Source organism: Chelonoidis abingdonii, chromosome 12, assembly GCF_003597395.2.
Source record: "Chelonoidis abingdonii isolate Lonesome George chromosome 12, CheloAbing_2.0, whole genome shotgun sequence".
Classification (NCBI taxonomy): Eukaryota; Metazoa; Chordata; order Testudines; family Testudinidae; genus Chelonoidis; species Chelonoidis abingdonii.
In genome coordinates this window covers 1,648,098-1,676,066 of record NC_133780.1, presented here as the reverse complement: position 1 = coordinate 1,676,066, position 27,969 = coordinate 1,648,098, and the positions used below count along the sequence as shown (strand labels likewise).

Here is a 27,969-nt window from a genome sequence, read left to right as displayed (position 1 = left end):
CCCCATCACAGCTACCTGCAACCTGACAGCTCCCCCGAATATCGCTAGCCAGCAGTTTGGTGTAGCTATCGGCCAACCATTCAAGGTCGTGCCGGTAAGGACAGGTGTGGTTAGAAATGTCTCGTGACAGAGCCGATGAAAATGACGTGGAAAATTGACAGGGCTGGATTGCCGACCCAGGGTGGGAATTCACACCCGTTGGCCCCCTGGTTTGAGAACAGAGCAGGGATTGGTGGCCCAGTGTAGGATGCAGCCCTGGCTGGGGAGCTGCTCCTGGGGACCATCACCAAGCCAGGATGGTCCAGGAGATGCCAGCTGCTGCTGTGCTGACCCCTGCGCCAGGGCAGCCGGGTGGGGTATCAGACCAGATGCCCCAGCTCTAAACACGCCAACTGCCCCTGTCTAAGTAAGGGGAATCCTCCTCAATCATACGCAGTACAGGGGCTAAGAGACACAGATGAATGAGGATGATTCTAGGGGGCAGTGGGATGCCTGCACACACACACACACCAGCCTGTCCCTCACACAGTGAATAGCACATGCTCAAACACACGCACACATATCCGGCCCTTGTCCCCCGGCCTCTCGCTGCAGCCATCTCAGACGATGACCACAAAACTTTCCACCGCCCCCTGGGGCTGATGCTTCCGGAGGATGCTGAGGCTGAGCTGAGCTGGCCCCACAGAGCCGCCCAGAAAGCGGGGACCATGGAGCAGCTGCCAGCCCTGAGCACCGTCCTCTGCACTGTCCTCCTCATCCCCATCGGGGGAGCAGGTACTAATTTAACATGTTCATCCAGCCACCTACCCCATCTCTAGATCCATCTCTGTCCATCTGCCCCACCCCTAGATCCATCTCTGTCTGTCCATCTGCCTCATCCCTAGATCCATCTCTGTCTGTCCATCTGCCCCACCCCTAGATCCATCTCTGTCTGTCCACCTGCCCCACCCCTAGATCCATCTCTGTCTGTACTTCTGTCCAGCTGCCCCACCCCTAGATCCATCTCTGTCCTTCTGTCCACCTGCCCCACCCCTAGATCCATCTTTGTCTGTCCACCTTGTAGCCCAGATGGCTAACCTGCTGGCTTGCTTTATTATGTTCTGCATTTATTTATTGGTTTGGTTGGTATATTTGCATTGTACGTTTGCACTGGGTTACTTTTTTGTTATGTTTGTCTGTAATGAGACCCACAGGCCTGTATCCTGTATGTTTAGCTTCGGCAAGTGAGCATCAGTGTGGTTAAGTGAACTTAGTGACCTTAGGCTCAGATATCCGGCCTAACTGATACCCTTTTAGATTTTGGGGAACTAAACATGTTTATCTAAGAAACTGGGGACTTCACAGTAACCACATGGGACACGGCAGGAATGTGGAAGTAACAACCAGAAACCAGCCTGGGAAAAAAGTAACAGGTGTGAGAATGAGCCAATTGGCATTAACACGTGTGAATACCCTAGCCTATAGAATAAGTGCACCCCAATATTATGTGGGTGAGGACGTTAGATTTGGGCACAGAAGGTTGGGTACTAGCGAGAATATTCCAGATATTGCTGAGATTCTGTAGGAGGGCAACCACCGTGTGCAGGCAGCTCCGTCTTCTTCGGCTTTTGAGTTTCTCCACTGTCTGTTGTCAACTTCGCTTCTCGGCATCCAACCCTTTAGCTCTTATTGTTCACCCTCAGTCTTGAGCATCGTCAGACCCACTTGGCAGGCCAGGGACAAGGCTAGTCCATTGTCTCGTACCACCAGGTGCCCGTGTGAGGGAGCTAATCAAAAGGCTGAGGTGACAGGTACCCCCAGAGCTGTGTTATTCCCTTGTGGAGCATTGGTAACTTTTTCACTTATTTTAATATGTTCCTGTGGCTGCATTTTCTCCTCAGCCTGCGTGTCCTTGTCATCCACCTCGAAGGTTCTTACAAGATATTGAACTCACGGCATTTAATTCTGGGTGGCCTGATTCTGCGACAAGAACCTCCTCATCTTCTAGTCAGACCAATTGACGAGTCTGCAATAATATACCATCCTCTAAAATCAGGCAACAATCTACCCCATCTCTATAGATGCTTCTTTATCTGTCCATCCATCCTCCACCCTTAAAGCCACCACCTTCTGTCTATCTACTCCATTCCTACATCCATCTCCATCCATCCTCCACCTGTAGATTCCTCTCTATCTGTCCATCCAGCCATTCATCCCTCCCCCTAGATCCTTCTTACCTATCTTTCTATCTATGTACCCATTCACCCCACCCCTAAATTAATATCTATCCATCCATAGCCCATCCCGGGGGCATCTGTATCTAGCTAGCTATCGTCCAGCCAAGATCCTGTCTATCTATAGATAGAGAACTAGGATAGCTATGGATCTGGGGTGGAGGATGGGTGCATGTATGGATGGATAGATACAGAAATGTCATTTCAGGTTAAACCAGACATATTCTGTTTCCATAAAACTGAAGCATTTCATTTCAATTTTGACTCTTTTTTAATAAAATAACATCAAATAAATTTGGAAATTAAAAAATCAAACCATTCCCTTTGGACCCGCTCAAAATGCTTTTTCGTGCCACCCACCCCATTGCTAAACAAGTTCTCATCATTTCAATGAAATGGCATTTTCCAAGGTACAAATGTTCCACCGGGAAACATTTCCACCCACTGTAGCTTGGAGCACCAATTGTATAAAGTTGAGGCCTGTGTTTGTGGTGTACTTAAAACTGTTAAACTGACAACCTACCACTTTAATTTGTAAGTGGGTCTCCTGGGCCTGCTTGCAGCCTAGGGGTCTCCATGTGATTAGAGTCAGTCTGCAGAGACCCAGCCTAAACTAATGTGGGGTGAATCATTCCTCTCTGCCTTAGGGAGCAGCCTCTTTTCTCTCTCTCCGTTTTGGGGGTTTTGTGCCTCAGGATTCTGAATTCTAGGAAATAAAGCAATGTGACTCGCAATCCTCCTGCAAGAATATAGGAATGGCCATACTGGTCCATCTAGCCCAGTCCATCTGGCTCAGTATCCTGTCTCTGAGAGCGGCCAGTGCCAGATCTCTCAGAAAGAATGAACAGAACAGGGCAGTCATCAAGTGATCCATCCCTGTCATCCAGTCCCAGCTCCTGGCAGTCAGAGGTTCAGAGACACCCAGAGCATGGGATTGCATCCCTGACCATCTTGGCCATTGATGGACCTATCCTCCAGGAACTTATCTAATTCCTTTTTGAGCTCAGTGATACTTTTGGCCTTCACAACATCCCCTGGCAGTGAGTTCCACAGGTTGACTGTGTGTTGTGTGAAAAAGTACTTGTTCTTCCTTGTTTTAAACCTGCTGCCTGTTAATTTTGACGGGTGACCCCTGGTTCTTGTGTTATGTGAAGTGGTAATTAATACTTACATAGTCATTTTCTCCACACCATTCTTTATAGACCTCTATCATACCTGCCCCCTGCCACCCCTTACTCGTCTCTTTTCAAAGCTGATCAGTCCCAGGGTTTTTAATCTCTCCTTATACAGAAGCCGTTCCATACCCCTAATCATTTTTGTTGCCTTTTTCTGTACCTTTTCCAGATCTAATGTATCTTTTTTTGAGATGGGGCGACCAGAACTGCTCACACTATTGAAGGTGTGGGCGCACACTGGATTCATTTAGTGGCATTATGATATTATCTCTTCCTTTTCTAACGGTTCCTACCATCCTGTTCGATTTTTGTCTGCCACCGCACATTGAGCAGATGTTTTCAAAGAACTATCCATGATCTCTTTGAGATGTAACAGCTAAATTAAACCTCATCATTTTATCTCTGTAGTTGGGATTATGTTTCCCAGTGGGCCTGATTTTCCATTTATCACCTTTGAGTTTCATCTGCCATTTCGTCGCCCAGTCTAGCGAGATCCCTTTGCAACTCTGAACAGTCTGCTTTGGATGTAACTGTCCTGAGGGATTTTACGGCTAACGTCCCTGTGAGCCTCTGCCGTGCATATAGCAGTGCTGATGTGGGGTCTCTGCTGGAGGTGGATGTGAAAGCCCTGTGCAGTGTGTGATCGACAGTCTTGTGAGCAATAGGAAGGTAGGCTGGACGCACAATTCTGCCCCTTAGCTTCCTATCTCCGTGCTGCTAAGGCTTCGGGCGGCTGGGGCATGTCTCGGTATCACTCGTCGTAGTTTTCCTTTGCTGCTATAATATTTATTGCTCTGGTTCACGAAGGTCTCAGAGTCCTTCAGAGCCCTGCTGACCTCCGAGCATCCCCCGGTGAGACCGTGACACTTAACTGCTCCTTCGAGAACACACAGGGCAGCATGGCCAAAGCGACCTGGACCAGAGCACCCAGAGTTGTGCTGGATTCTGCCCATCCCTTCTACAGGGGGCGGCTCAGTATGTCCCACCTGGATCTGCTCCAGAAAGGGGAGGCCACTCTGACCCTGTCGGAGCTGGAGCTGCGGGACTCTGGTCTCTATCAGTGTCACATCAGCATCCGCAAGGGAGAGAGCGGGACGGGAGCGGGCACCGAGCTGCTGGTGACGGGGAGAAACCAGAGTGACACAGGTGAGGTGGGGAATGGGGGCACGGGGCCTTCCCTCCCTCCAGCCCCAGGGCAGGTGACTGGCTGGCTCCAGGGGCTGAGAATCCCCTAATGCTCCTCTCCATCGCCCAGATAAAGTACCAGCCCCCTCAGGGAGCTGCGCCCGGGAGCTCCTGTACCAGGTCACCATCGCCCTGGGGCTCCTTCTCATCCTTGGCCTGGTGGCCACCCTCCTCCTGAAGAGACACCGAGGTACCAAACCAGAGCCTTCCCCCCGCTAACCTCCTGGCCCCCATGGGCCAGGGCCTGTGCTAGTGAACACACCCGAGCGGCCATCTGTCCGCTGTGGTCCATGCTGGGCTGTCTGTCCATATATCTACCCCCTACCCCCATCCTTCCTTCTCTCTCCATCCCTAGATATCTGCAGCTTCCCTCTTCACCCCAGAGTCTCTCTCACACTCCCCCGTTTTAACGTTCCTTCCTTCTCCCTTCTTCCGCAGCCCCACCCCACTCGCAGCCCCGCCAGCGGCAGCCGAAGGTGAGACAATGCAGGCTGGGCCCGGTTCCAGCCAGAGCTTGGGTCTGGTCTCTGGGTGCCAATAAGGACTGGTACAATACAGTGAAGGGAGAGAACCCAGGAGTCCTGGCTCCCAGCCCCCACTAGACCCCACTCCCTTCCCAGAGCTGGGGAGAGAACCCAGGACTCCTGGCTCCCAGCACCCCTGCTCTGACCACTAGACCCCACTTCCTTCCCAGAGCTGGGGAGAGAACCCAGGACTCCTGGCTCCAAGTTCCCCCTGCTGTAAACCACCAGCCCCCACTCCCTTCCCAGAGCTGGGGAGAGAGCCCAGGAGTCCTGACTCCCAACCCCTCCAATCTGGGGTAACACTGTGGGATTTGCTCCCTAGGAGTTGCTTAAATTGGCCAGAATTAAGAGACCAGATCTGGGGTGATGGCATCCTCACTGTGTGTCTGTCCAACACAGGGCCAGGGCAGCCAGGCGGCTGCGGAGAGCGAGAGCCTGCACTACGCAGAGATTAAAATCCAGACCCCAGGACGCAGGGACCACACGTCCAACCACTCCCAGCAGCGCTGAGTCCCTCACACCCAGAGCCACGCAACCACGAGGGAATTCCCCACAGGAGGAGACCCTCACAGGGTTTGCGGGACAGCAGAAGAAAACTATTGGCGTGAAGGTCCATGTGAACCCCAACAAAACCCAACTTGCCCTCTGTACGGCAGGGAATAATCTACTAGGGCATGGTCTTACCCTCAGGAAATGCCTTCTCCCGGTGCCTCCTGAAGTACTGTATATATCACGCCCCTGTGCGTTATTTCCCTGGCCTCTCCGGAGTGATTGCAACGCCTCCCTATGGAGCATGATCAGTAGGGGTAATTAACACAGTATTTAGTCCCTCTTCCTAACTGAGCACAAAGGGAAACCCTAGCCCACCTCAGCATCGTGTGGGCGGTGGAATCTGTCTAAATGACCAGAGTGACAGCTCCAGCCAGCTGGAGTTGCTCAAAGAAAGTTTTTTGTTTGTTTGTTTGTCTAAAAATTAAATAATTTCTTTGTGTGAAAAATTGTCTATTTTCAGACTGTTTTGAAAAAATGTGTTGGGTAAAAGCTTTTCCTTTTCTCCACCACTTCCCTCTTCTCTTCAGTCCCCTAGTGATGTTCCAAAATCTTACAATGATTTTTTTAAAATTTGCTTTTTAGAAAATCAAACTTTTTCTGAAAAAAATAAAAAATATTTTGTTTTAAATATCATTTTATCCTTGAAAATTGGGACACTTCCCTTCCCCCCACACCCCAAAAAAAATTTTTTCATGAAAATTTAATTTTTTTCTGAAAATCTTTTTTCCCCTGAAAATTGGAATTTTGTCCACCACGCAAATGTTTTGTTTTGTTTTTTAAAAAATGAGTGTGGGAAGAAGGAAAAAGGGAGAAAAAGAAAGAACTAAATAAAAATCACTGGGGAAAATCCAACAATGTAGAGACGTAATTGAAAGACGGGTGGGAAATTGGTCCCTGATTTTTTCCCTTTGGGTATTTATCATTTTTGTGGGAATTTTGTCCCTCTCCCACTTTTCTCCCCTCCTCACCTATCACCTCCCCATCGTACCTGGCCTGGGGAAGGGGACTCACTCCCTGATCCCGCCCCCAAACACAGACCGGAACCTTCCCACGCGGCTTCTGTTTCCCACCCGGAGCCCATGAAGAACTATGGAACCTATGGGCAAGTCTTTCCTTTATATTAGGGGGGTCGACGCCATTTCCTGTATGCTTCCGCCCTCACTGAGATTCACTTCCGCTTTCTCCCCATCCCTTTGGAGTGTTAATCCCAGGTTCACCCGCCCCCTTTGAATCCTGCGGGATCCACCATACTCCGGAACCACCATCCTTTGTGTTTCCCCCCCGGACCATCGACAGCATCACACCCAACTGTTGGCAAGTCGTCTAGGGCCATAGTCCTGACGCCATATCCGGTCCACTTCCGCCCTGCCTTGCCTCACTTATTGTACAGTCTTCCGGTTCCCCCCCACAAAAAACTTTCTCCCCTTGGAGCTATTTAATCCCTGTAGAAATCAAACACACCCAGGAACCTTCCCTGGCGGTCTCCTGTTTCCCATCCGGACCCTATAGGGCACTGCACCAAGACCGAGAGTTATCGCCCCATTGTAGCAGGCGGTGTGACGCCACTTCCGCTTCACTTCCGCCCGCGCTTGCCTCTCCCCCGGTTTCCCGTCCTCTCCCGTTTGTTGCCAAGTGAACGGCTCAGCGATTCCACGTCCCTTCCCCAGTAGAGTCGACCCCCACGGTGGGCACACCCCTCCCTCCCCTCATCCGGCGGAATGAGGTCACTTCCGTTACGCTTCCGCCCTTCCGGCTGCCCCACTTCCGGTCCGTTACTTTTCCCCTTCCCCCTCCAGTGCAGAATTCAACACTCGATTAACACCCCCCGGCGGGTATCGCAGCCCCGCGGGGTCTGGGGGGGAGAGGATGGGGGCGGGGGGCTGGGAGAGGAGGAGAGGAGAGGAGGATGGAGGAGAGCCCGGGGGCTCTGGGGGCTCTGGCTGGGGGGAAACTGGGGGCAGGATGAGCAATGGGGACGTGGCATCTGGGGGGCAGGGATGGGCTATCGGGGACATGGCGGGATTCTAGGGGTCGGCAGGGGGAAATGTGGGGCAGGGTGGTGGGCAATGCGGGAAGATGGTGGGTTGGGGGCAGGGATGAGCAATGGGACGTGGGATCTGGGGGCAGGGATGGGCTACGGGGACATGGCGGATCTAGGGGTCGGCAGGGGGATCTGGGGCAGGGGGTGGGCAATGGGGAAGATGGTGGGTCTGGGGGGCAGGGATGAGCAATGGGGATGTGGGATCTGGGGGGCAGGGATGGGCTATGGGGACATGGGGGATCTAGGGGTCGGCAGGGGGATCTGGGGCAGGGGGTGGGCAGGAAGGATGAGGGGGAGTCTTGGGCCAGCAAGGGGGATGTGGGGTGATCGGGGAGATGAGCAGCGTCTCCGGTGCCAGTCCAGGTGCTTTAACCCCTTTTCCCCCTCCAACACACAGGCCCATCCCCATGGCCTCGCGGCACCAGCGCCGCCTCTGGCGTTACGTGGAGTCTGGCCGGCACCGCCGGCTCCGCTCGCTCCTCGCCTGCCACCGGAAGGCGTTGGACCTGGACCAGCCAGGGGGGCACAAGGGCCGTCCCCCCCTGCACTATGCCTGTGCCCACCGAGACCCCATTGCCGCCCAGATCCTGCTGGGCCATGGAGCCAACCCCAGCCTCCAGGACCGGCAAGGAGACACGGCCCTGCACCACGCCGCCCGGCAGGCTGCCCGCAAGGGCAAAAGCGGTGAGCACCAGCCCTTTAAATCCCGACTTGTGGGGAAGGGATTTGAACCCAGGCCTCACCCCTGGGCTGCAGGTCTCCAAGGATACCACTGGGGGGGAGGCAATGGGAGCCAGGGAGAGAACCCAGGAGTCCTGGCTCCCAGCCCCACCTGCTCTAACCACCAGCCCCCACTCCCCTCCCAGAGCTGGGGAGAGAACCCAGGAGTCCTGGCTCCCAGCCCCCCTGCTCTAACCCATAGCCCCCACTCCCCTCCCAGAGCTGGGGAGAGAACCCAGGAGTCCTGGCTCCCAGCACCCCCTGCTCTAACCACCAGCCCCCACTCCCCTCCCAGAGCTGGGGAGAGAACCCAGGTGTCCTGGCTCCCAGCACCCCCTGCTCTAACCACCAGCCCCCACTCCCCTCCCAGAGGTGGGGAGAGAACCCAGGAGTCCTGGCTCCCAGCCCCCGCCCCCCCGCTCCAACCACCAGCCCCCACTGTCCTCCCAGAGCCGGGGAGAGAACCAGGAGTCCTGGCTCCCAGCACCCCCTTCTCTAACCACCAGCCCCCACTGCCCTCCCAGAGCAGGGGAGAGAACCCAGGAGTCCTGGCTCCCAGCCCCACCTGCTCTGACCCACCCGCTCCCACTCCCCTCCCAGAGCAGGGGAGAGAACCCAGGAGTCCTGGCTCCCAGCCCACCTGCTCTAATCCACTAGACCCCACTCCTCTCCCAGAGCCGGGGAGAGAACCCAGGAGTCCTGGCTCCCAGCCCCCGCCCCACCCCCCGGCTCTAACCACTAGACCCCACTCCCCTCCCAGAGCTGGGGAGAAAACCCAGAAGTTCTGGCTCCCAGCCTCCCCTGCTCTAATCTGCTAGATCCCACTCCCCTCCCAGAGCCAGGGGGAGAACCCAGGAGTCCTGGCTCCCAGGCCCCCCGGCTCTAACCACTAGACCCCACTGTTCTTTCAGATGCAACCTGTAGTGTGGGTCTTTGGCCACTAAGGGGTACCACTGAGTTCCCAGCCCCAGGAAAGGGGGAGAGACCTGGTCATGGAATGGAAAAAAAGGGAGTGGGAGTCTGGGGGCCATAGACCATGGTGGGGGCTGGGGACCCAGGCGTCCAGGATGGCATTTGCCCCCTCCAGGGGGCACCATTAACCTCTCCCTTTCTCCCTTCCCAGCGTACAAAGTCCTCTTTGCCACCCTGCAAAGCCACTGCCCTCGGGCCATGGGGATCCGGAACCGGGCCGGGGAGACGCCCGGGGACCTGCTGGGACCCACGAAGGAGGAGCAGGTACCAATCTGGGGTGCTGAGCTGTAAGGAGCCGGCTTGGGACTCCCTGGAGGTGCTCTCCCCGTCTGTCAGGGCTGGCCCCAGTGCCCTGGGGCAGTGCTGGGGGGTCTGTGCTGCAGGGACTGGGCTGTCAGTGCTGGGGGGTCTGTGCTGCAGGGAGCGGGGCGGGGGGACTCATTAGGGGGTTGTTACCTGATTTGCCCATTACCTTGGGGTCTGCTCATTTATTAGGGTTACTCTTCTGGGGGTGGGGTGGGGTGGGGGGGTCTCATGAAGTCCCCGAGCGATGCTCTGGAACTGCTCCCTACGAAGCCGGGCAGGACTGTGGAGGAGCCTCCTCTCTGTGAGCAGACTGGCTCCAGGGCAAGGAGCTTCCACAGCTTCCATCTTCCTGAGTCTGACCTTGGAGCATCCAGCATCCCCTGCCCCACTGTGCGCTTCCCATAGTGAGTCCGCCCAAGGGGGTCCTGGGGGAGCCAGAGGGCCCTGCACCCCCACTCCGCAGTCAGATGTGACTCTCAGCCAGCCAGTAACACAGAAGGTTTATTAGACAACAGGAACACAGCCCAGAACAGAGCTTGTAGGTACAGAGAACAGGGCCCCTCAGTCAGGTCACTCTTGGGGGGTGGGGAGCCCAGACCCCGGTGCCGGGCCTCCCCCTGTCCCCCCAGCCACCTCCAAACTGAAACTCCCCCCAGCCCCTCCTCTCACCTTTGTCTCACTCCCGGGCCAGGAGGCACCTGAACCCTTTGTTCTCCAACACCTTCCATTGGCACCTTGCCGGGGAAGGGCCCAGGCCATCAGTGGCCAGGAGACAGGGTGTCGGCCATTCTCTATGCAGACTCCATCACACTGGCCCCCTAGGGCTCTGCGACAATCACAAACCTTATGCCACCACCTAGAGACTTAAGAACTGCACAGGGGAAACTGAGGCGCACACAGAGTATTCAGAGGAAACATTAAAAACATTCTGACTTCATCCCAGGGGGTTCTGTTCTTCTGTCAATGTGCTGCCTGTGTCACTTGTGTACACACACACACACACACACACACACACACACGAGTCTGAGAGGACCGGGTTAATCAGCATCCCAAGCTGACCCCTTGTATGTCCCTGGACTCAGCAGGCTGGGTCAAACAGCACCTCCAAGCTGTGACCCTCATATGCCCCAGGTTCAGCACGTCCCTGTCCCCACTTTCCCATTGCTCTGGGAGTAACCCACTGGATGAGCAAACCCCACAGGATTTTGGGGCGCTGCAGGGATCTTTTAGCTGAGATACGAGGAACGTTGCTGCAGAGCGAATGAGGAAGCCAAAAAACACCCACGAGGGGGGGATAGAGAGAGAGAGAAGCAACCAGCTTAACCATGAATGTTATTTATTGCCGGTAATAACCGTACATGGGGAACCAAACACACTAAACAGCGATAATATTAAATCGAACTGATTATAAAAGTCGGGTTTAGAAAACTACAACTGATGCCACAAGTCCGGGTCGGGGGCTACACCTAGAGAGAAGCTCCGGGAAGCTGGATTCGGTCGGGGGTCTCAGGTGATAGCTGAGGGTCCGGAGTGCTGGAGCCAGGCAGAGCCCCAGCGCGATCAGTCGGGAGAAGGTGAGGTCCCAGTGGAACTGAGGCAGAGTTTGGATCCTGGCACCAGAGCACTGACTGGAGCGTGGGTCAGGGTTTTGAAGGGAAAGAACCAGGGTTCGAGGGAGAACAGGAGATTTGTTTGTGGGTAAACGAGGGAGGATCCCAAAGTTGTTTTGTTCAGGCTGGACACGGGAGCTGCTGTGGGCGGTGTTCCTTGCAGGGAGCCCGCAGTGCAGTTAGGCAGCGTCACTGTTCTGGATCCCACAGGTGTCTGCCACGGCCTTCTTGTTGCTTTTTGTAAGTCTTTCTGATCGGCTTTGGGTCAAGCAGAGGTGGGGGGGTCGTTTGTGAGACTTAGGTTGGATCCTGCACCCTGGTTCCCCAAGAACACAGAGCTGACGGGTAACAGAGGAGAGGTTAATAAGACTTGGACTTTTCAGCTTGGAAAAGGGGCGGCTCAGGGGGGCTGTGACAGAGATCTATAAAATCATGACTGGGGTGGAGAAAGTAGATAAGGACGTGTTATTTACTTCTACTAACACAAGAACTAGTGATCACTCAATCAAATGAATAGGCAGCAGGTTTGAAACAAACAAAAGGCAGTATTTCTTCGCACGCCCTACAGTTAACCTGTGGAACTCCTTGCCAGAGGATGGTGTGAAGGTCAAGGCTATCACAGGGTTCAAAAAAGAACTAGATACCTTCCTGGAGGACGGGTCCATCAGTGGCTAGTAGCCAGGCCGGGCAGGGATGGTGGCCCCAGCCTCTGTTTGCCAGAAGCTGGGAATGGGCGACAGGGGGTGGGTCACTGGAGGATTCCCTGTTCTGTTCATTCCCTCTGGGGCACCTGGCACTGGCCACTGTTGGACACTGGGCTGGATGGACCTTTGGTCTGACCCAGTCTGGCCACTCCAGTGCAGGGGTGTGTTAACTGGAGTGTCGTGTGTAATACACGGGAGGTAAATGTCCTGCTCTGCTTGGCCCAGGTGAGCCCCCAGCTGGGGTCCTGGTCCAGTTCTGGGGGCCACCCTCTAGGAAAGATGGGGACACATTGGCGAGAGGCCAGAGACAAGCAACAGAAGCGAGTGAAGGATTAGAAAGCCTGACCCCGGGGGAGGCTAGAAACGGGGCTCATATCGTCTGGAGAAAAGCTGAGTGAGGGGGAGCCTGGGAAGAGTCGACAGATATGTTCAGGGCTGGGGTATGGGGCCCCCACGCCACTGACGGCAGGACAAGCCGTGACGGGCTCAGTCCGCAGCAAAGGCGCTTGGGTTAGATACTGGGAATTGAGCTCCGGGGTCGGCGGCCACGGGCGGGTCGTGGGATCCCCGTCACAGGAGGTTACAGACCAGGTTGGCCAAACCCCCGTCAGGGCTGGCGTAGGTTGGCCGGGCCCTGCCTCAGCGCGGGGGCCGGTGTGACGGCGACGTCCCTTCCAGCCCTGCCCGATGACTCTCCACAGCAGCCCCCGGAGGAGCCCAAAGAGAGCGATGGGGAACGGGACGGGGACTGGGAATGGCGCCAGAAGCTCTTCGGGGAATGCCAAGATGAATACCAGGAGATCTGGCGCTACGAAGGTAGGACCCTGCATGGCTGCCGGCGCCCCCCAGAGAGGACGGGCCCCATGTCCCGTCCCCCACCCCCTGAGCCAGCCAGTCCCTGCCCTGGGGCCGGATGGGAGCCAGTGTCCCCCAGAGGGGACAGGACCCTGCCCCATTCCCACCCCCATGAGCCAGCCAGTTCCTGCCCTGGGGCCGGATGGGAGCCAGCGCCTCCCAGAGGGGACAGGCCCCGTGTCGCATTCCCCACCCCCCTGAGCCAGCCAGTTCCTGCCCTGGGACCATTTGGGAGCCAGCAACCCCCAGAGGGGACAGGCCCCTGCCCCATTCCCTGCCCCCCTGAGCCAGTCAGTTCCTGCCCTGGGGCCGGGTGGGAGCCGATGCCTCCTAGAGGGGACAGGCCCCTGCCCCATTCCCCACCCCCCGAGCCAGCCAGTCCCTGCCCTGGGGTCGGATGGGAGCTGGCGCCCCCCAGAGGGGACAGGCCCCTGCCCCATTCCCTGCACCCCTGAGCCAGGCAGTGTCAGATCAGCCCTGGTGCCCCCGACAGGGGAAATTCTCACCTGACACCACTCTCCTGGTCTCCCCCCCTCCCCAGAGGATTTCTGCACGGCCCACCCGGACCCAGAGCCCTACGAGCAGTGGGCAGAGCGCATGGCACGGGAATACAGGCGCAAAGACAGCCAGGGGGCGGGGCTTGGCCACCAGAGGGCGGGGCCTGGCCCTCAGGTCCCCACCCACGGCGCCACGCAGCCCCCTCGCCACACCTCTCAGCGCCCCCCGGAGGAAGAGTCTCGTCTGTACCGGGAACGCGCCCGCACCAAGAAGGAGGAGCTGCGGGAAGCCAAGCGGCAGCGCTACCAGGAGGGCTGCGTCCGCGTCTTCGCCCCCGACGCCACCCGCCCCCTGCGCTACGGGGACATCCCGTGGCCCAGCCCCACAGGCACCGTGGCCGAGATGGCTGCTGCGGCCATGCTGGGCACGGATCCCTCGGACGCAGGCGCCTACCGCCGCCAGCTCCGCCGCCAGCAGGCCCTGTGGCACCCGGATAAATTCGCCCAGCGCTGCGGGGGGCGACTGGCAGAGCCGGATCGGTGCCGGGTCCTGGCCACGGTCACGGCGCTGTCCCAGGAACTCAACAGACTGGCTGAGGCGGCCAAATAACGCAACGCAGCTGTGTCAGTAAAGCTTCGGTTATTGTACTGAGCCCGGACTCCTGGGTTCTCTCCCTGGGTGTGGGAGGGGAGTGGGGGCTGGTGGGTTAGAGCAGGGGAGCTGGGAGCCAGGACTCCTGGGTTCTCTCCCCGGCTCTGGGAGGGGAGTGGGGGCTGGTGCGTTAGAGCAGGGGGCTGGGAGCCAGGACTCCTGGGTTCTCTCCCCGGCTCTGGGAGGGGAGTGAGGGCTGGGGGGTTAGAGCGGGAGGACTGGAAGCCAGGACTCCTGGTTCTCTCCCTGGGTCTGGGAGAGGAGTGGAGGCTGGTGGGTTAGAGCAGGGGGGCTGGGAGCCAGAACTCCTGGGTTCTCTCCCTGGCTCCCAGCTGCACTTCCTTGCCCCAAGAACAGAACATACCGTCCACCTTCCCCCCCATCTGCTCCGGAAGTGGCCTCTCTGCTGCTGTTGCTCAATATGTTGTTCTCTGTGTTTGGTAACTAGGAGCTGGCGCGGGGCCTGCGGGCAGAGCCGGGCTTCCAGTTCCCAGGCGTGTGACGAACGGAGCAGCCCTCAGCAAACCCACAGAGCTGGGGAAGCCCAAGGCTGGGCTGGCAGGGGCTGCGGGTCGGGAGGGGGCACCGGCAGAGCAGGGCTGGCAGGGGCTGTGGGGTGGGAGCGAGGGGCACCAGCAGAGCTGGGGGGAGCAGGGCTGGGCTATTGGGGGGCTGTGGGGTGGGAGCGAGGGGCACTGGCAGAGCTGGGGGGGCAGGGCTGGGCTATCGGGGGGCTGTGGGGTGGGAGTGAGGGGCACCAGCAGACCTCAGGGAGGGGGCAGGCTGGGCCCTGCGGTCTCCTCTCTCGTGTGACCTCGGGAGCTGGGGAGGGGAAGTGAACGTCCCGTGTCTTGTGTAAGGGCCCTGAATCGCCGCCCGGCCGGGGATGATGCAGGCGCCTGGGCACTGACGCAGGCTCCCTGCGTCCAGGAACGGGCAGAGTGTCCTGAGACCAGGGGGAGGGGAGGCGAGGCCATGAGCTTCTCTGGGGAATGTCCCCCAATGAGCTGGGGGGAGCCCAGGGCAGGGCTGGGCTGGCAGGGGCTGCAGGTCTGGAGTGAGGGGCACCGGCAGAGCTGGGGGGCGCAGGGCTGGCAGGGTCTGCGGGTCGGGAGTGAGGGGCACCGGCAGGGCTGGGCTGGCAGGGGCTGCAGGTCGGGAGTGAGGGGCACCGGCAGGGCTGGGCTGGCAGGGGCTGCAGATCGGGAGTGAGGGACACCGACCCCCCATCCCCTCAGGACCCCACACGGACACTGTCCCTGTGCGAGTGTCTCTGGGGAGCGGCCTGACATGCAGGTTGTTCCCGGGCTCAACCCCGGCTCCCAGCCCTGCCCGGCTGGCACCGGACGACCTTGCCCATGTCCTTTCTGCAGCTCTCTCTTCCCGCCACCCTTCCTCGGTCACCCATCCCTGTGCGCTGGCGCCTGCCGTCCCGTCGTCTCTCCTCCATCGCCTCGTTCCATCTCCTTCCCTCGTCTTCCTCGGCTTTTCCCTCACTCCCTCCAGTTCTCTTCGTCCGCTCGCTCTCCTTCCCACAGCCGCACCTCCTTTTCGCTTCTCCCTGACTCCTTCCTTCCTGCCTTTCCCGCCTTTTCCCTCCCTCTTTCATTCAGCCCTTCGTCCCCTCAGTGGTGCCCCCGCTCGCCGGGTTATTCCTTCATTCACTCTGTCACTTTCCTTTCTTCTCTCACCCTTTCATTCCCCCGTCCCAGCGTCTGTTCTCTTCTCCCGCTTCCTTAACTTGCATCTTTCTTTCTGTCCTTCTTTTCTTTCCTTCTTTATTTGCACCCATTTTATTTCTATTTTTATCCATTTTCTTTCCTTCTTTCCATCCCTTTTTTCTCTCTATCCATTTTCCATCCTCTCTCCATCCATTTGTCTTTTTTTCTCTTTCCTCCATTTTTATCATGTTTTTCTTTCTATCCTTGAATTTCCCTTTTATATTCTTTCTTCTGTCCATTTTCTTTCCTTTTCCCTTTTCTTTTATTCATTCTTTCTTCTCGTGTCTTTGTCTGTTTCCTCCTCTCCCCCGCCCCACCGTGTCTCAGCACACACCCATGTCACACCCCTGGCTCCCCGTCAGGATGACCTGGGAGGAAGGCTCTGGCGTCCTGCTCACATCACAGCTGGGTTGGGACGGGGTGACTCATGCAGGAATTCCCGCCCCGGCCCTGAGGCCGGTGCCAGATAAACCCTGAACCCGTCCCGCCCTGAGCAGATGTCTGCCAACCCCAGCGCCCAGCCGTACGTCCCAGGGGGCACCATGGTGAAGTTTGGGGCAGGCCTCAGGCCTGTGGATCCTGCCTGTGGCTCCGGCTTGCTCTGCTCAGCTTGTGGCTTTCTGCTCATCCGGCCCCAGCAGACAGAGTGTGGCCATCGGTACTGTGCCACCTGCGTCCAGCAACTGCTGGGGTGAGTGCCAGGGGCTGCGGGTCGGGAGTGAGGGGCACTGGCAGAACTGGGGGGCCCAGGGCTGGGCTAGCTGGGGCTGCGGGTCGGGAGTGAGGGGCACCAGCAGGGCTTGGGGGGGACAGGGCTGGGCTTGCAGGGGCTGCGGGTCGGGAGTGAGGGGCACCGGCAGAGCAATGGGAGTCAGGGCTGGGCTAGCTGGGGCTGCGGGTCGGGAGTGAGGGGCACCAGCAGGGCTTGGGGGGGACAGGGCTGGGCTTGCAGGGGCTGCGGGTCGGGAGTGAGGGGCACCGGCAGAGCAATGGGAGTCAGGGCTGGGCTAGCTGGGGCTGCGGGTCGGGAGTGAGGGGCACCGGCAGAGCAATGGGAGTCAGGGCTGGGCTAGCTGGGGCTGCGGGTCGGGAGTGAGGGGCACCGGCAGAGCAATGGGAGTCAGGGCTGGGCTAGCTGGGGCTGCGGGTCGGGAGTGAGGGGCACCGGCAGAGCAATGGGAGTCAGGGCTGGGCTAGCTGGGGCTGCGGGTCGGGAGTGAGGGGCACCGGCAGAGCAATGGGAGTCAGGGCTGGGCTAGCTGGGGCTGCGGGTCGGGAGTGAGGGGCACCGGCAGAGCAATGGGAGTCAGGGCTGGGCTAGCTGGGGCTGCGGGTCGGGAGTGAGGGGCACCGGCAGAGCAATGGGAGTCAGGGCTGGGCTAGCTGGGGCTGCGGGTCGGGAGTGAGGGGCACCGGCAGAGCAATGGGAGTCAGGGCTGGGCTAGCTGGGGCTGCGGGTCGGGAGTGAGGGGCACCGGCAGAGCAATGGGAGTCAGGGCTGGGCTAGCTGGGGCTGCGGGTCGGGAGTGAGGGGCACCGGCAGAGCAATGGGAGTCAGGGCTGGGCTAGCTGGGGCTGCGGGTCGGGAGTGAGGGGCACCGGCAGAGCAATGGGAGTCAGGGCTGGGCTAGCTGGGGCTGCGGGTCGGGAGTGAGGGGCACCGGCAGAGCAATGGGAGTCAGGGCTGGGCTAGCTGGGGCTGCGGGTCGGGAGTGAGGGGCACCGGCAGAGCAATGGGAGTCAGGGCTGGGCTAGCTGGGGCTGCGGGTCGGGAGTGAGGGGCACCGGCAGAGCAATGGGAGTCAGGGCTGGGCTAGCTGGGGCTGCGGGTCGGGAGTGAGGGGCACCGGCAGAGCAATGGGAGTCAGGGCTGGGCTAGCTGGGGCTGCGGGTCGGGAGTGAGGGGCACCGGCAGAGCAATGGGAGTCAGGGCTGGGCTAGCTGGGGCTGCGGGTCGGGAGTGAGGGGCACCGGCAGAGCAATGGGAGTCAGGGCTGGGCTAGCTGGGGCTGCGGGTCGGGAGTGAGGGGCACCGGCAGAGCAATGGGAGTCAGGGCTGGGCTAGCTGGGGCTGCGGGTCGGGAGTGAGGGGCACCGGCAGAGCAATGGGAGTCAGGGCTGGGCTAGCTGGGGCTGCGGGTCGGGAGTGAGGGGCACCGGCAGAGCAATGGGAGTCAGGGCTGGGCTAGCTGGGGCTGCGGGTCGGGAGTGAGGGGCACCGGCAGAGCAATGGGAGTCAGGGCTGGGCTAGCTGGGGCTGCGGGTCGGGAGTGAGGGGCACCGGCAGAGCAATGGGAGTCAGGGCTGGGCTAGCTGGGGCTGCGGGTCGGGAGTGAGGGGCACCGGCAGAGCAATGGGAGTCAGGGCTGGGCTAGCTGGGGCTGCGGGTCGGGAGTGAGGGGCACCGGCAGAGCAATGGGAGTCAGGGCTGGGCTAGCTGGGGCTGCGGGTCGGGAGTGAGGGGCACCGGCAGAGCAATGGGAGTCAGGGCTGGGCTAGCTGGGGCTGCGGGTCGGGAGTGAGGGGCGCTGGGCTGGCAGGGGCTGCGGGTCGGGAGTGAGGGGCACCGGCAGAGCAATGGGAGTCAGGGCTGGGCTAGCTGGGGCTGCGGGTCGGGAGTGAGGGCACCAGGAGAGGGTCAGTCTCTGATGTGTGTAAGCAGACGTGCCCCATGTAACCCATGTTCCAGCCGTGTGGGGCGAGGCTGCGGTGATAACAGGATTTGTCTTTTCACAGGGACACAGACAAGGTGACCTGCTACGTTTGTAGCAAGAGACTGAGCCCCAGCCAGGTGAGTGTCAGCCAGAAAACGCTGGGGGCTGCGGGTCGGGAGTGAGGGGCACCGGCAGGGCTGTGGGGGGCAGGGCTGGGCTGGCAGAGGCTGCGGGTCGGGAGTGAGGGGCACCGGCAGAGCTGCGGGGGGTCAGGGCTGGGCTGGCAGGGGCTGCGGATCGGGAATGAGGGGCACCAGTAGAGCTGGGGGGCGGGGGCAGGGCTGGGTTGGCAGGGGCTGTAGGTCGGGAGTGAGGGGCACCGGCAGGGCTGGGCTGGCAGGGGGCTGCGGGTCGGGAGTGAGGGGCACTGGCAGAGCTGGGGGGGCAAAGCTGGGCTGGCAGGGGCTGCGGGTCGGGAGTGAGGGGCACCGGCAGGGCTGGGCTGGCAGGGGCTGCGGGTCAGGAGTGAGGGGCACTGGCAGAGCTGGGGTGGGAGGGGGCAGGGCTGGGCTGGCAGGGGCTGTGGGTCGGGAGTGAGGGGCACCGGCAGGGCTGGGCTGGCAGGGGCTGCGGGTCGGGAGTGAGGGGCACCAGCAGAGCCGTGGATTCACTCATTTATTTCTCTCCATCCTCAGATTTACAAGGACCGAGCAGCCGAGAGAGACGCTCTCAGCACGGCCGTGACCTGCCCCAGAGCCAGCTGCAGCTGGACGGGGACCCTGGCGTCCTACCTGGTGAGAACCCGGGACACAGACACTCCCTGGACCCAAATCAGGGCCGGCGCCCCCTAGAGGGGACAGGCCCCTGCCCCATTCCCCGCCCCCCAGAGCCAGCCAGTCCCTGCCCTGGGGCTGGGTGGGAACCAGCGCCCCCTAGAGGGGACAGGCCCCTGCCCCATTCCCCGCCCCCCTGGGCCAGCCAGTCCCTGCCCTGGGGCTGGGGGGAGCCAGCGCCCCCTAGAGGGGACAGACCCCTGCCCCAGTCCCCGCCCCCCTGAGCCAGCCAGTCCCTGCCCTGGGGCTGGGTGGGAACCAGCGCCCCCTAGAGGGGACAGACCCCTGCCCCATTCCCCGCCCCCTAGAGCCAGCCAGTCCCTGCCCTGGGGCTGTATTGATGGTGACGTTCTGCCCCCTGGTGGCCGTCCCTGGGAATGGCCGGCTGGAGCTCTTAAAGGGCCAGTTCCCCTTTTTAACCTCACTCCAACCCATCTCCCATCACTAACCCCTCTAAACCCCCTAGACTCTTTCCCCCTCCCATGGCACCCCCCCCACTGCTGCCCCTTCCAGACTGTATCCCCTCTGACCCCCCACGGCCCTCACTGCAGTCCCCTTAATCCCCCCAATTTGCCCCTTCTACCCCCCGCCTCCCCGCTTCCCCGCTCCCCCAGGCCAGCCTCATCCCGCTGCGCTGCCCTCTCCCTGTGCCCCCCATCCTCTAACCCTTTCCTCTGTCCCGCTGCAGGAGCACCTCTGCCCCCCAGCGGCGAGTCCCGGCCCGGAGGAGAAGTCAGCTCCGAAGGACCCGGAAGCCCACGCAGTGGTGAGTCACAAGGCAGCCACCAGATGTGCGGGAGGGGAAGGGGGTGGAGGCCTAGCCAGATGTGGAGAGAGGAGGATCATGTAGGCTGATGTTTACATGGTGGGGGCAGATGGGGAGGGGGAGAGGGGAGCTTGTGGCCAGATGTTTTGGGGGTAGCCAGATGGGCAGGCTGGGGGGAAGCAGTTTGCAGCCAGGTGTGCAGGGGGCAGGGGAGCCCAGCCAGATGTGCAGGGTGGGAGCCAGATGGGAGCTGACTCCTCTCCCTGCTCCCCCAGGACGCCCCATCCCTGGCTCTCCAGCGGCGGATACAGCAGCTGGAGGTTATCGTGACGTCCCTGCGCCAGGAGCTCCAGAGCCAGGCCGGTGCCATGGAAGCTCTGCGGCGCCGGTGCCTCCAGGACCTGCTGTCCCCGGGGGTCTCCGCGGAGCCATCCGGCTGCTCCCACAGGGCTCGGGGAGCTGTGACGACGTCCCCAGAGCTGGCCAGCGCCGACGGGACCCTGGTCTGGAAGCTCCAAGAGTTCTCCAAGCTGCTGGGGGACGCCAAGGCCAGGAGGAGGGCGTCCATCTACTCCTCGGTCTTCGCCACCCACCCCTTCGGCTACCGGCTCTGCCTCCGGCTCTACCCGGACGGGGATGGGGCCGGCCAGGGCACCCACCTCTCGCTGTTCATGGCCTTGGCCAGAGGGCCCTACGATGATCTCCTGCCGTGGCCTTTCCTCTCCAAGGTCACCTTCTACCTCCTGGATCCCTGGCGGCGGAGGCCGGCCCTGAGGGAGACGTTCGCCCCCGATCCCTGCAGCACGTCCTTCCAGCAGCCCCGGGGCCAGCTCAACGTGGCTAGCGGGAGCCCCCTCTTTGCCCCCCACGAACTGCTCCAAAACTACCTCAAAGACGACACCCTCTACGTCAAGGTGGTGGTGGACACGTCCAGGATGGAGGTGTGAGCTTTGGGGGCGGGGGGTTCGTCTGCCCCCATAGCCTCCTGACTCTTCCTCCCTCAGCCCCCCTAAAGCTCTGACCCTCAATGCTGCCCCCTACCATCCTCCAGCTCGCCCGCCAAAGCCTTAGAAAGAGCCTGTCTTGAGCGCTAGCGGCTCGGAAACCTTCCAGCTGCCAAAGGGTTGATGTGGTGGGAGTTCCCCTTGCGGCTCAGCGCACTACACGCATGTTGGGCTTTCAGAGCTAAGCTTGTTCTGAGACTGGATGGGAGACCTCAGATCCCTGTGCTCAGCAGGGACCCGGCTGTCTGGGGGCTTCGGGGGGAGACAGACCCCCAAATGCTCAGCAGGGCCTGGCTTGTTTGTGCCGGTGGATGGGAGACTAATTTGCTTCTCTGGCTGATGATAATTTATGACCGTTAATAACGCCTGGTGCTGCGGGACGGCGGCGCTCGCGGGTTTATCTAAGCAGTGAATTGTCTATTTATGTATTTATTGGCTGGCTGCTGGTGCCCGGGGCCGAGCCGTTCCCCCGGGGGAAGGAGGAGTCTGTGTGTGTGTTTCTGTGTGTGTGTGTGTGTGTGTGTGTGTGAAGCACAATGAATCCGGCCCCCGTGCAGTCACGTCCTAGGACACGGCCGGCTGCCCCACCCCATATTTATCGCCAGCATGTGGTTTATTTATTGTGTGATATTATAATAAAAATCTCTGTGCGCCCGTCGTGTCACTGCCCTTGTCACAGCGCCCGGCGAGGCAACAGTGCCCCTGCTGGGCTCCCCCTGCTGCCCCCCACGATCCAGTGCCCCCTGCTGGGCTCCCCCCACTGCCCCCTGCCCCCCACGATCCAGTGCCCCCTGCTGGGCTCCCCCCACTGCCCCCCATGATCCAGTGCCCCCTGCTGGGCTTCCCCCGCTGTCACTACTGCCACCCACGATCCAGTGCCCCCTGCTGGGCTCCCCCCGCTGCCCCCCACAGCCCAGCGCCCCCTGCTGGGCTCCCCCGCTGCCCCCCCCCTGCAGCCCAGAACCCCCTAGCGCTGCCCTGGGGCAGTGGGGCTGGGTGGGGACGACACTCCTGGCTGGGATCTGAATGAACAGAGACTCTCAGACTCCAGGGCTGGAAGGGACCTCGCGAGTCATCGAGTCCCGTCCCCTGCCCTCGAGAGACATTTCTGTAACCTGCCCTTAGATATCTCCAGAGATGGAGCTTCCACAACCGCCCTGGGCAGCTGATTCCCGTGTTTAACCCCCCGGACAGGTAGGAACTTTCCCCAATGTCCAGCTGTAGCGGGTGGAGCCCAGCTCCCGCCTGAAGGGTTAAAACAGCCCTGGGAGGGGGCTGTGGATGGGGAAAGTAGCGTTTAGGCTGGGCTGATTGGGGGAAGTGGCTGCAGCTGGGGCCACACCCCGAACTGAGCAACAGGGGCATATAAAACGGCCAGGGGAGCCAGGAGCCAACAGTCCCTCTGGCTGCAGGGAGCTGGACACGACCTGTGCGGAGCAGGGCTGGGGAAGGCAGAGGGGCTGGAGAGCTCCAGCCTGGAAAGCCCCAGGCTGCGGCCTAGCATGGGGCTAGCAGGTCATGGGGGTGGCAGGGGGCAGCCCGGGGGTGGGCGAGGCAGTGGGTCCAAGCCCCTTTGCTGTGATGAGTGGCTGACACTGCAGTCTGCCCCAGGGCGCGGGGCTAGACAATGACTGGCAGTAGCCATGACTGAGGCGAGGTGGGGACGGGGGGTGGGGGTTCCCCGGGGCAGGGAGACCCAGATCGGTGGGGTACTGCCAGGGGGCAGCACCCCAGCTAAAGGGGCACTGGGGCCAGAGGATGGATCACCGGCCTGCAGGGGGCGCTCCGGAGCTGGAACAAGCTAATTCCTGGACGTCACCAGCAGCAGGCGCCGCAGGGGTGAGTCTGCGCCAACCTGAGCCTCCCGTGCTGCAGCTGAAGCCCATTGCTGCTTGTTCTGCCCTTAGAGGGGAAGGTGAACACGTTCTCTCCCCCCGCCTGATGACACCCTCTTAGAGACCTGAAAACTGCTATCAAGTCCCCTCTCAGGCTTCTCTTCTCCAAGCTAAACAAACCCGATTCTTCCAGCCTCCTTCGTAGGTCATGTTCTCAAGACCTTTAATCATTCTTGTTGCTCTTCTCTGGACCCTCTCCAATTTCTCCACATCTTTCTTGAAATGCGGTGCCCAGAACTGGACACAATACTCCAGTTGAGGCCTAACCAGCGCAGAGTAAGAGCGGAAGAATGACTTCTCGTGTCTTGCTCACAACACACCTGTTAACACATCCCAGAATCACGTTTGCCTTTTTGGCAACGCATCACATGTTGACTCACATTAGCTTGTGGTCCACTATACCCTGATCCCTTTCTGCCATATCCTTCTAGACAGTCTCTTCCCAGTCTGTATGTGTGAAACTGATTTGTTCCTTCCTGAGTGGAGCATTTGCATTTGTCTTTGTTAAACTTCATCCTGTACCTCGACCATTTCTCCAATTTGTCCAGATCATTTTGAATTTTGAGCCTGTCTCCAAAGCAGTTGCAATCCCTCCCAGTTTGGAATCATCTGCAACTTAATAGCGTCTTTCATGCAACATCTAAGTCGTTGATGAAGATATTGAACAGAGCCGGTCCAAAACAGACCCCTGAGGAGCCCCACTCATTATACCTTCCCAGCAGGATTGGGACCATTAATAACCACTCTCTGAGTACAGTTATCCAGCCAGTTATGCACCCACCTTATCGTAGCCCCATCTAAATTGGATTTGCCTAGTTTATCGATAAGATATCATGCGAGACCGTATCAAATGCTCTACTAAGTCTAGTATACCAATCACCGCTTTCTCCCTTTCCCAAGGCTCGTTATCCTATCAAAGAAGCTATCAGACTGGTTTGACATGATTTTGTTCTTTACAGATCCACGCTGGCTATTCCCTATCACCTCACACCTTCCAAGGGTTTGCAGACGATTCCCTTCTCATCGTCCCTGGCACAGAAGTTAACTCACTGGTCTGTGGTTCCCTGGGTTGTTTTTATTTCCCTTGTGAGAGCGGGCACTAATTTGCCCTTTTCCAGCCATCTGGACTCTCTCCCGCCTCCCAGGGTTTTCCAAAGAGAATCGCTAGAGGCTCAAGATTACTCCCCGCCCGCCCCCGTTAGCTGCTTGCCGTGGGGGTGTGACTTGCAGTTCTGCGGAACGGCCACGTGGCGGCAGCAGAGACCAATATTTCCAGGCCGAACATTAACAGTGATCAACCTCCGCCTTTCACTGGGCCCGCAGGCGGGATACCGGGGTAGAATGGGCCCGTGGCTTGACCCGGGGTGGGATGCCGGGGTAGATGGGCCCGTGGGTCTGACCCGGGGTGGGCGGGAGGAGGCGGGATACCGGGAGTAGATGGGCCGTGGCTCTGACCCGGGGTGGGATGCCGGGGTAGATGGGCCCGTGGCTCTGACCCGGGGTGGGCGGAAGGAGGGCGGGATACCGGGGTAGATGGGCCCGTGGCCTCTGACCCGGGGTGGGATGCCGGGTAGATGGGCCCGTGGGTCTGAACCCGGGGTGGGCAGGAGGAGGCGGATGCCGGGGTAGATGGCCCGTGGCTCTGACCCGGGGTGGGATGCCGGGGTAGATGCCCGTGGGTCTGAACCGGGTGGGAGGGAGGAGGCGGGATACGGGGTAGATGGGCCATGGGTCTGACCCGGGTGGGATACCGGGGTAGATGGGTCCGTGGTGCTGACCGGGGTGGGCAGAGGAGGCGGGGATGCCGGGGTAGATGGGCCGTGGCTCTGACCCGGGTGGGAGGGAGGAGGGGGAATGCCGGGGTAGATGGGCCAGGGTCCGACCCGGGGTGGGAGGGAGGAAGGCGGATACTGAGTAGATGGGCCGTGGTCTGAGCCGGGGTGGGAGAAGGGAGGCGGGATACCGGGATAGATGGGCCCGTGGGTCTGGACCGCGGTGGGAGAGAGGAGGCGGGATACCGGGGTAGATGGGCCCAGTGGCTCTGACCGCAGGGTGGGAGGGAGAGGCAGGATACGGGGTAGATGGGCCCGTGGGTCTGACGGGGTGGGATGCCGGGGATAGATGGGCCCGTGGGTCTGACCCGGGGTGGGATGCCGGGGTAGATTGGCCCAGGGTCTGACCCGGGGTGGGAGGGAGGAGGCGGATACCGGGGTATGATGGGCCATTGGGTCTGACCCGGGTGGGAGGGTACCGGGGTAGATGGGTCCGTGGGTCTGACGGGGTGGGCAGGGAGGAGGCGGATGCCGGGGTAGATGGCCGTGCTCTGACCCGGGTGGGAGGAGGAGGCGGGATGCCGGGTGTAGATGGGCCCAGGGTCTGACCGCGGGTGGGAGGAGAGACGGGAATACTGCAGTAGATGGCCCGTGGGTCTGAGACCGGGTGGGAGAGAGGAGGCGGGAGTACCGGATAGATGGGCCCGTGGGTCTGGCCCGGGGGTGGGAGAGAGGAGGCGGGATACCGGGGTAGGATGGGCCCGTGGCTCTGATACCCAGGGTGGGAGGGGAGGAGGCGGATACCGGGGTAGATGGGCCCGTGGGTCTGACCCAGCGGTGGCAGGGAGGAGGCGGGATACCGGGGGTAGATGGGCCCAGGGTCTGACCCGGGGTGGGCGGGAGGAGGCGGGATACCTGGGTAGATGGGCCCGTGGGTCTGAGCCGGGGTGGGAGAGAGGAGGCGGGATACCAGGGTAGATGGGCCCGTGGGTCTGAGCCGGGGTGGGAGAGAGGAGGCGGGATACCGGGGTAGATGGGCCCGTGGCTCTGACCCGGGGTGGGATACCGGGGTAGACGGGCCCGTGGGTCTGACCCGGGGTGGGATACCGGGGTAGACGGGCCCATGGGTCTGACCCGGGGTCGGATACCGGGGTAGATGGGCCCGTGGGTCTGACCCGGGGTGGGCAGGAGGAGGCGGGATACCGGGGTAGATGGACCCGTGGGTCTGACCCGCGGTGGGCGGGAGGAGGCGGGATAGATGGACCCGTGGGTCTGACATGGGGTGGGCAGGAGGAGGCGGGATACTGGGGTAGATGGGCCCGTGAGTCTGACCTGGGGTGGGAGGGAGGAGGCGGGATACCGGGGTAGATGGACCCGTGGGTCTGACCCGCGGTGGGCGGGAGGAGGCGGGATACCGGGGTAGATGGGCCCGTGGGTCTGACCCGGGGTGGGCGGGAGGAGGCGGGATGCCGGGGTAGATGGGCCCAGGGTCTGACCCTGGGTGGGCAGGAGGAGGCGGGATACCAGGGTAGATGGGCCCAGGGTCTGACCCGGGATGGGCGGGAGGAGGCGGGATACCGGGGTAGATGGGCCCGTGGGTCTGAGCCGGGGTGGGATACCGGGGTAGATGGGCCCAGGGTCTGACCGGGGGTGGGCGGGAGGAGGCGGGATGCCGGGGTAGATGGGCCCGTGGGTCTGAGCCGGAGGAGGTCAGAGATGGGGGATCTGAAAACAGGAGATTCTCCTCTGTCCTGTCCCCTGAGCCTGGGCTGCTTTGCATAGACACAAAGTGAAACGTCTGCCTCTATTTCTGGTATCACTTGGGGACAGAGGCCGTTCACCCCAAACCGCATCCTCAGCGAGGGCTTTTCCCGCTTTACCTCAGCCCGGCCTGTGAGTCACCCCTGCCAACGGCTTCAACCGCTGCTGGCCTGGCCTGGCCTGGGGGTGGGGAGCCCCGGGCTGGGCTGGCAGGGGCTGCGGGTCGGGAGTGAGGGGCAGCAGCAGGGATGGGGGGGCAGGGCTGGGCTGGCAGGGGCTGCGGGTCGGGAGTGAGGGGCACTGGCAGAGCTGGGGGGGCAAAGCTGGGCTGGCAGGGGCTGCGGGTCAGGAGTGAGGGGCACCAGCAGGGCTGGGCTGGCAGGGGCTGCGGGTCAGGAGTGAGGGGCACCAGCAGGGCTGGGGGGGCCCAGGGGCTGCGAGTCGGGATTGTGGGGCATCATCCGTGCTGGGGGCTGCGGGTCGGGACGTAAATTCCATGATACATTTGTTTCCACCCCTCACGTCGGTCAGAGATTTTTCTCTTCCACCTCTTGGCCGCCGGAGCCGGAAGCAGAAGTGACCCCACTGCATCCCAGAGCCAAAAATATCACAGATGGGAGTGGAAGAGACGCCGCAGGTTATGCAACCTGGTTACCTCACCCTACAGACTCCCTGATGAGCCAAGATCTCTCGTGCCAGGCGACGTCACCAGCCCTCGCATCCTCCTCCCACAGCAGCTCCCAGCCTGGGGTCCCAGGAGCGGCTCTTCCAGCCCTAATCCTACCGGCTGCGGGTGCCGATTGGAACAGCGGTTGAAACAGTGGTCGGTCCAGCTCTGCCAGGAGATTGGGACCCTTCCCCCCTCCCCAGCAAATCTGTGAGGTGGCGCCCAACCCAGCTCCGCGACTTGCCCCTTCGTTGGGTCTCGCTCGTGTTTGGGGAGGGGTCCCTGAAGCTACGTGGACCAAACCGCCGTGTCTGACTGGTCTTTGGGGGCCCCTCTGGAGCAGAGCCACCTAGGGCTAGGCTGGGTTTGTGGTGGGTCCCCCGAGGGTACAAACATCTGAGCTCCCCACATCCCTGTCTGGGGTGGCCATTTCCAGAGCAGGGCTGCCCAGACCCGGGTTGCTTTCAAGGTGAGTTAGACGGATTCGATCTCCGCGCTCTGTGCCGGACCTAGCTTACGTGTCTGGTGGCTTTCCATAAACTACGTAGACTAATCCCGCCGTCCCCCGGCCCAGGGCCATGAGATGGGGCACTGCCCCTCAGACTTTGGTCTGAAACAACTTCCGAACACTAGATCCAACCAAACTTGGGATTAACCGTCTCCTATTTCTTCCACGGGCGGGAACAACAGAGACTTTCTTTTCTACCGCTAACAAACGGGCCTTTGTTCTGCCGGTTGCGCTGCAGCCTGGTCTGGGATCGGCGCTCCCGGCGCTCCTGCAGATAAGGATTCGTAGACTCTACGTCCGGGCGGGACCTCCTGCATAACGCAGGGCCTAGGACTTCCCTGAATTTGGGCCTACTTGAGCGAGGGCAGATCTTTGAGAAAAC

General features: G+C 60.6%; 3 protein-coding genes across 5 annotated transcripts; all 3 read left to right on the top strand.

Moving 5' to 3' along the window:
- Positions 1-501: 501 nt before the first annotated feature.
- On the top strand, positions 502-5,953 carry LOC116822859 (natural cytotoxicity triggering receptor 3-like). 2 transcript variants are annotated; one of them, XM_075071552.1, is made up of 3 exons: positions 502-774; positions 5,012-5,049; positions 5,497-5,953. In XM_075071552.1, exons 1-3 carry the CDS (start codon positions 540-542, stop codon positions 5,605-5,607), a joined length of 384 nt encoding a protein of 127 aa, XP_074927653.1. In that variant the 5' UTR covers positions 502-539; the 3' UTR covers positions 5,608-5,953. The 2 variants fall into 2 exon arrangements, with proteins under 2 accessions (XP_074927653.1, XP_074927652.1); XM_075071551.1 differs by lacking the exons at positions 5,012-5,049; positions 5,497-5,953 and adding exons at positions 4,196-4,534; positions 4,644-4,793.
- Positions 5,954-7,393: 1,440 nt separating this feature from the next.
- Positions 7,394-14,006, top strand: NFKBIL1 (NFKB inhibitor like 1). Of its 2 annotated transcripts, XM_032777009.2 has the most exons (5): positions 7,394-7,481; positions 8,088-8,374; positions 9,534-9,646; positions 12,704-12,818; positions 13,399-14,006. In XM_032777009.2, the coding sequence occupies exons 2-5, from the start codon at positions 8,098-8,100 to the stop codon at positions 13,962-13,964; spliced, it is 1,071 nt and encodes a 356-aa protein (XP_032632900.1). In that variant the 5' UTR covers positions 7,394-7,481; positions 8,088-8,097; the 3' UTR covers positions 13,965-14,006. The 2 variants fall into 2 exon arrangements, with proteins under 2 accessions (XP_032632900.1, XP_032632901.1); XM_032777010.2 differs by lacking the exon at positions 7,394-7,481 and having other exon boundaries at positions 12,707-12,818.
- A 2,209-nt stretch (positions 14,007-16,215) lies between these two features.
- On the top strand, positions 16,216-21,633 carry LOC116822854 (TNF receptor-associated factor 2-like). The gene is made up of 5 exons (XM_032777004.2): positions 16,216-16,418; positions 18,464-18,518; positions 19,077-19,175; positions 19,903-19,980; positions 20,256-21,633. The coding sequence occupies exons 1-5, from the start codon at positions 16,225-16,227 to the stop codon at positions 20,925-20,927; spliced, it is 1,098 nt and encodes a 365-aa protein (XP_032632895.1). The 5' UTR covers positions 16,216-16,224; the 3' UTR covers positions 20,928-21,633.
- Positions 21,634-27,969: the final 6,336 nt, after the last annotated feature.

What these genes read in the sequence shown, in the direction of transcription:
- LOC116822859 (XM_075071551.1), top strand. Translation starts at nt 540, where the DNA reads ATGCTCAAACACACGCACACATATCCGGCCCTTGTCCCCCGGCCTCTC. An exon ending in CATCCCCATCGGGGGAGCAG is followed by an intron (nt 775 to 4,195) that starts GTACTAATTTAA and finishes TGGTTCACGAAG; the next exon opens with GTCTCAGAGTCCTTCAGAGC. An exon ending in GAGAAACCAGAGTGACACAG is followed by an intron (nt 4,535 to 4,643) that starts GTGAGGTGGGGA and finishes TCCATCGCCCAG; the next exon opens with ATAAAGTACCAGCCCCCTCA.
- NFKBIL1 (XM_032777009.2), top strand. Translation starts at nt 8,098, where the DNA reads ATGGCCTCGCGGCACCAGCGCCGCCTCTGGCGTTACGTGGAGTCTGGC. An exon ending in GACCCACGAAGGAGGAGCAG is followed by an intron (nt 9,647 to 12,703) that starts GTACCAATCTGG and finishes GACTCTCCACAG; the next exon opens with CAGCCCCCGGAGGAGCCCAA. An exon ending in GGAGATCTGGCGCTACGAAG is followed by an intron (nt 12,819 to 13,398) that starts GTAGGACCCTGC and finishes CCCCCTCCCCAG; the next exon opens with AGGATTTCTGCACGGCCCAC.
- LOC116822854 (XM_032777004.2), top strand. Translation starts at nt 16,225, where the DNA reads ATGTCTGCCAACCCCAGCGCCCAGCCGTACGTCCCAGGGGGCACCATG. An exon ending in GGACCCTGGCGTCCTACCTG is followed by an intron (nt 19,176 to 19,902) that starts GTGAGAACCCGG and finishes GTCCCGCTGCAG; the next exon opens with GAGCACCTCTGCCCCCCAGC. An exon ending in ACCCGGAAGCCCACGCAGTG is followed by an intron (nt 19,981 to 20,255) that starts GTGAGTCACAAG and finishes CTGCTCCCCCAG; the next exon opens with GACGCCCCATCCCTGGCTCT.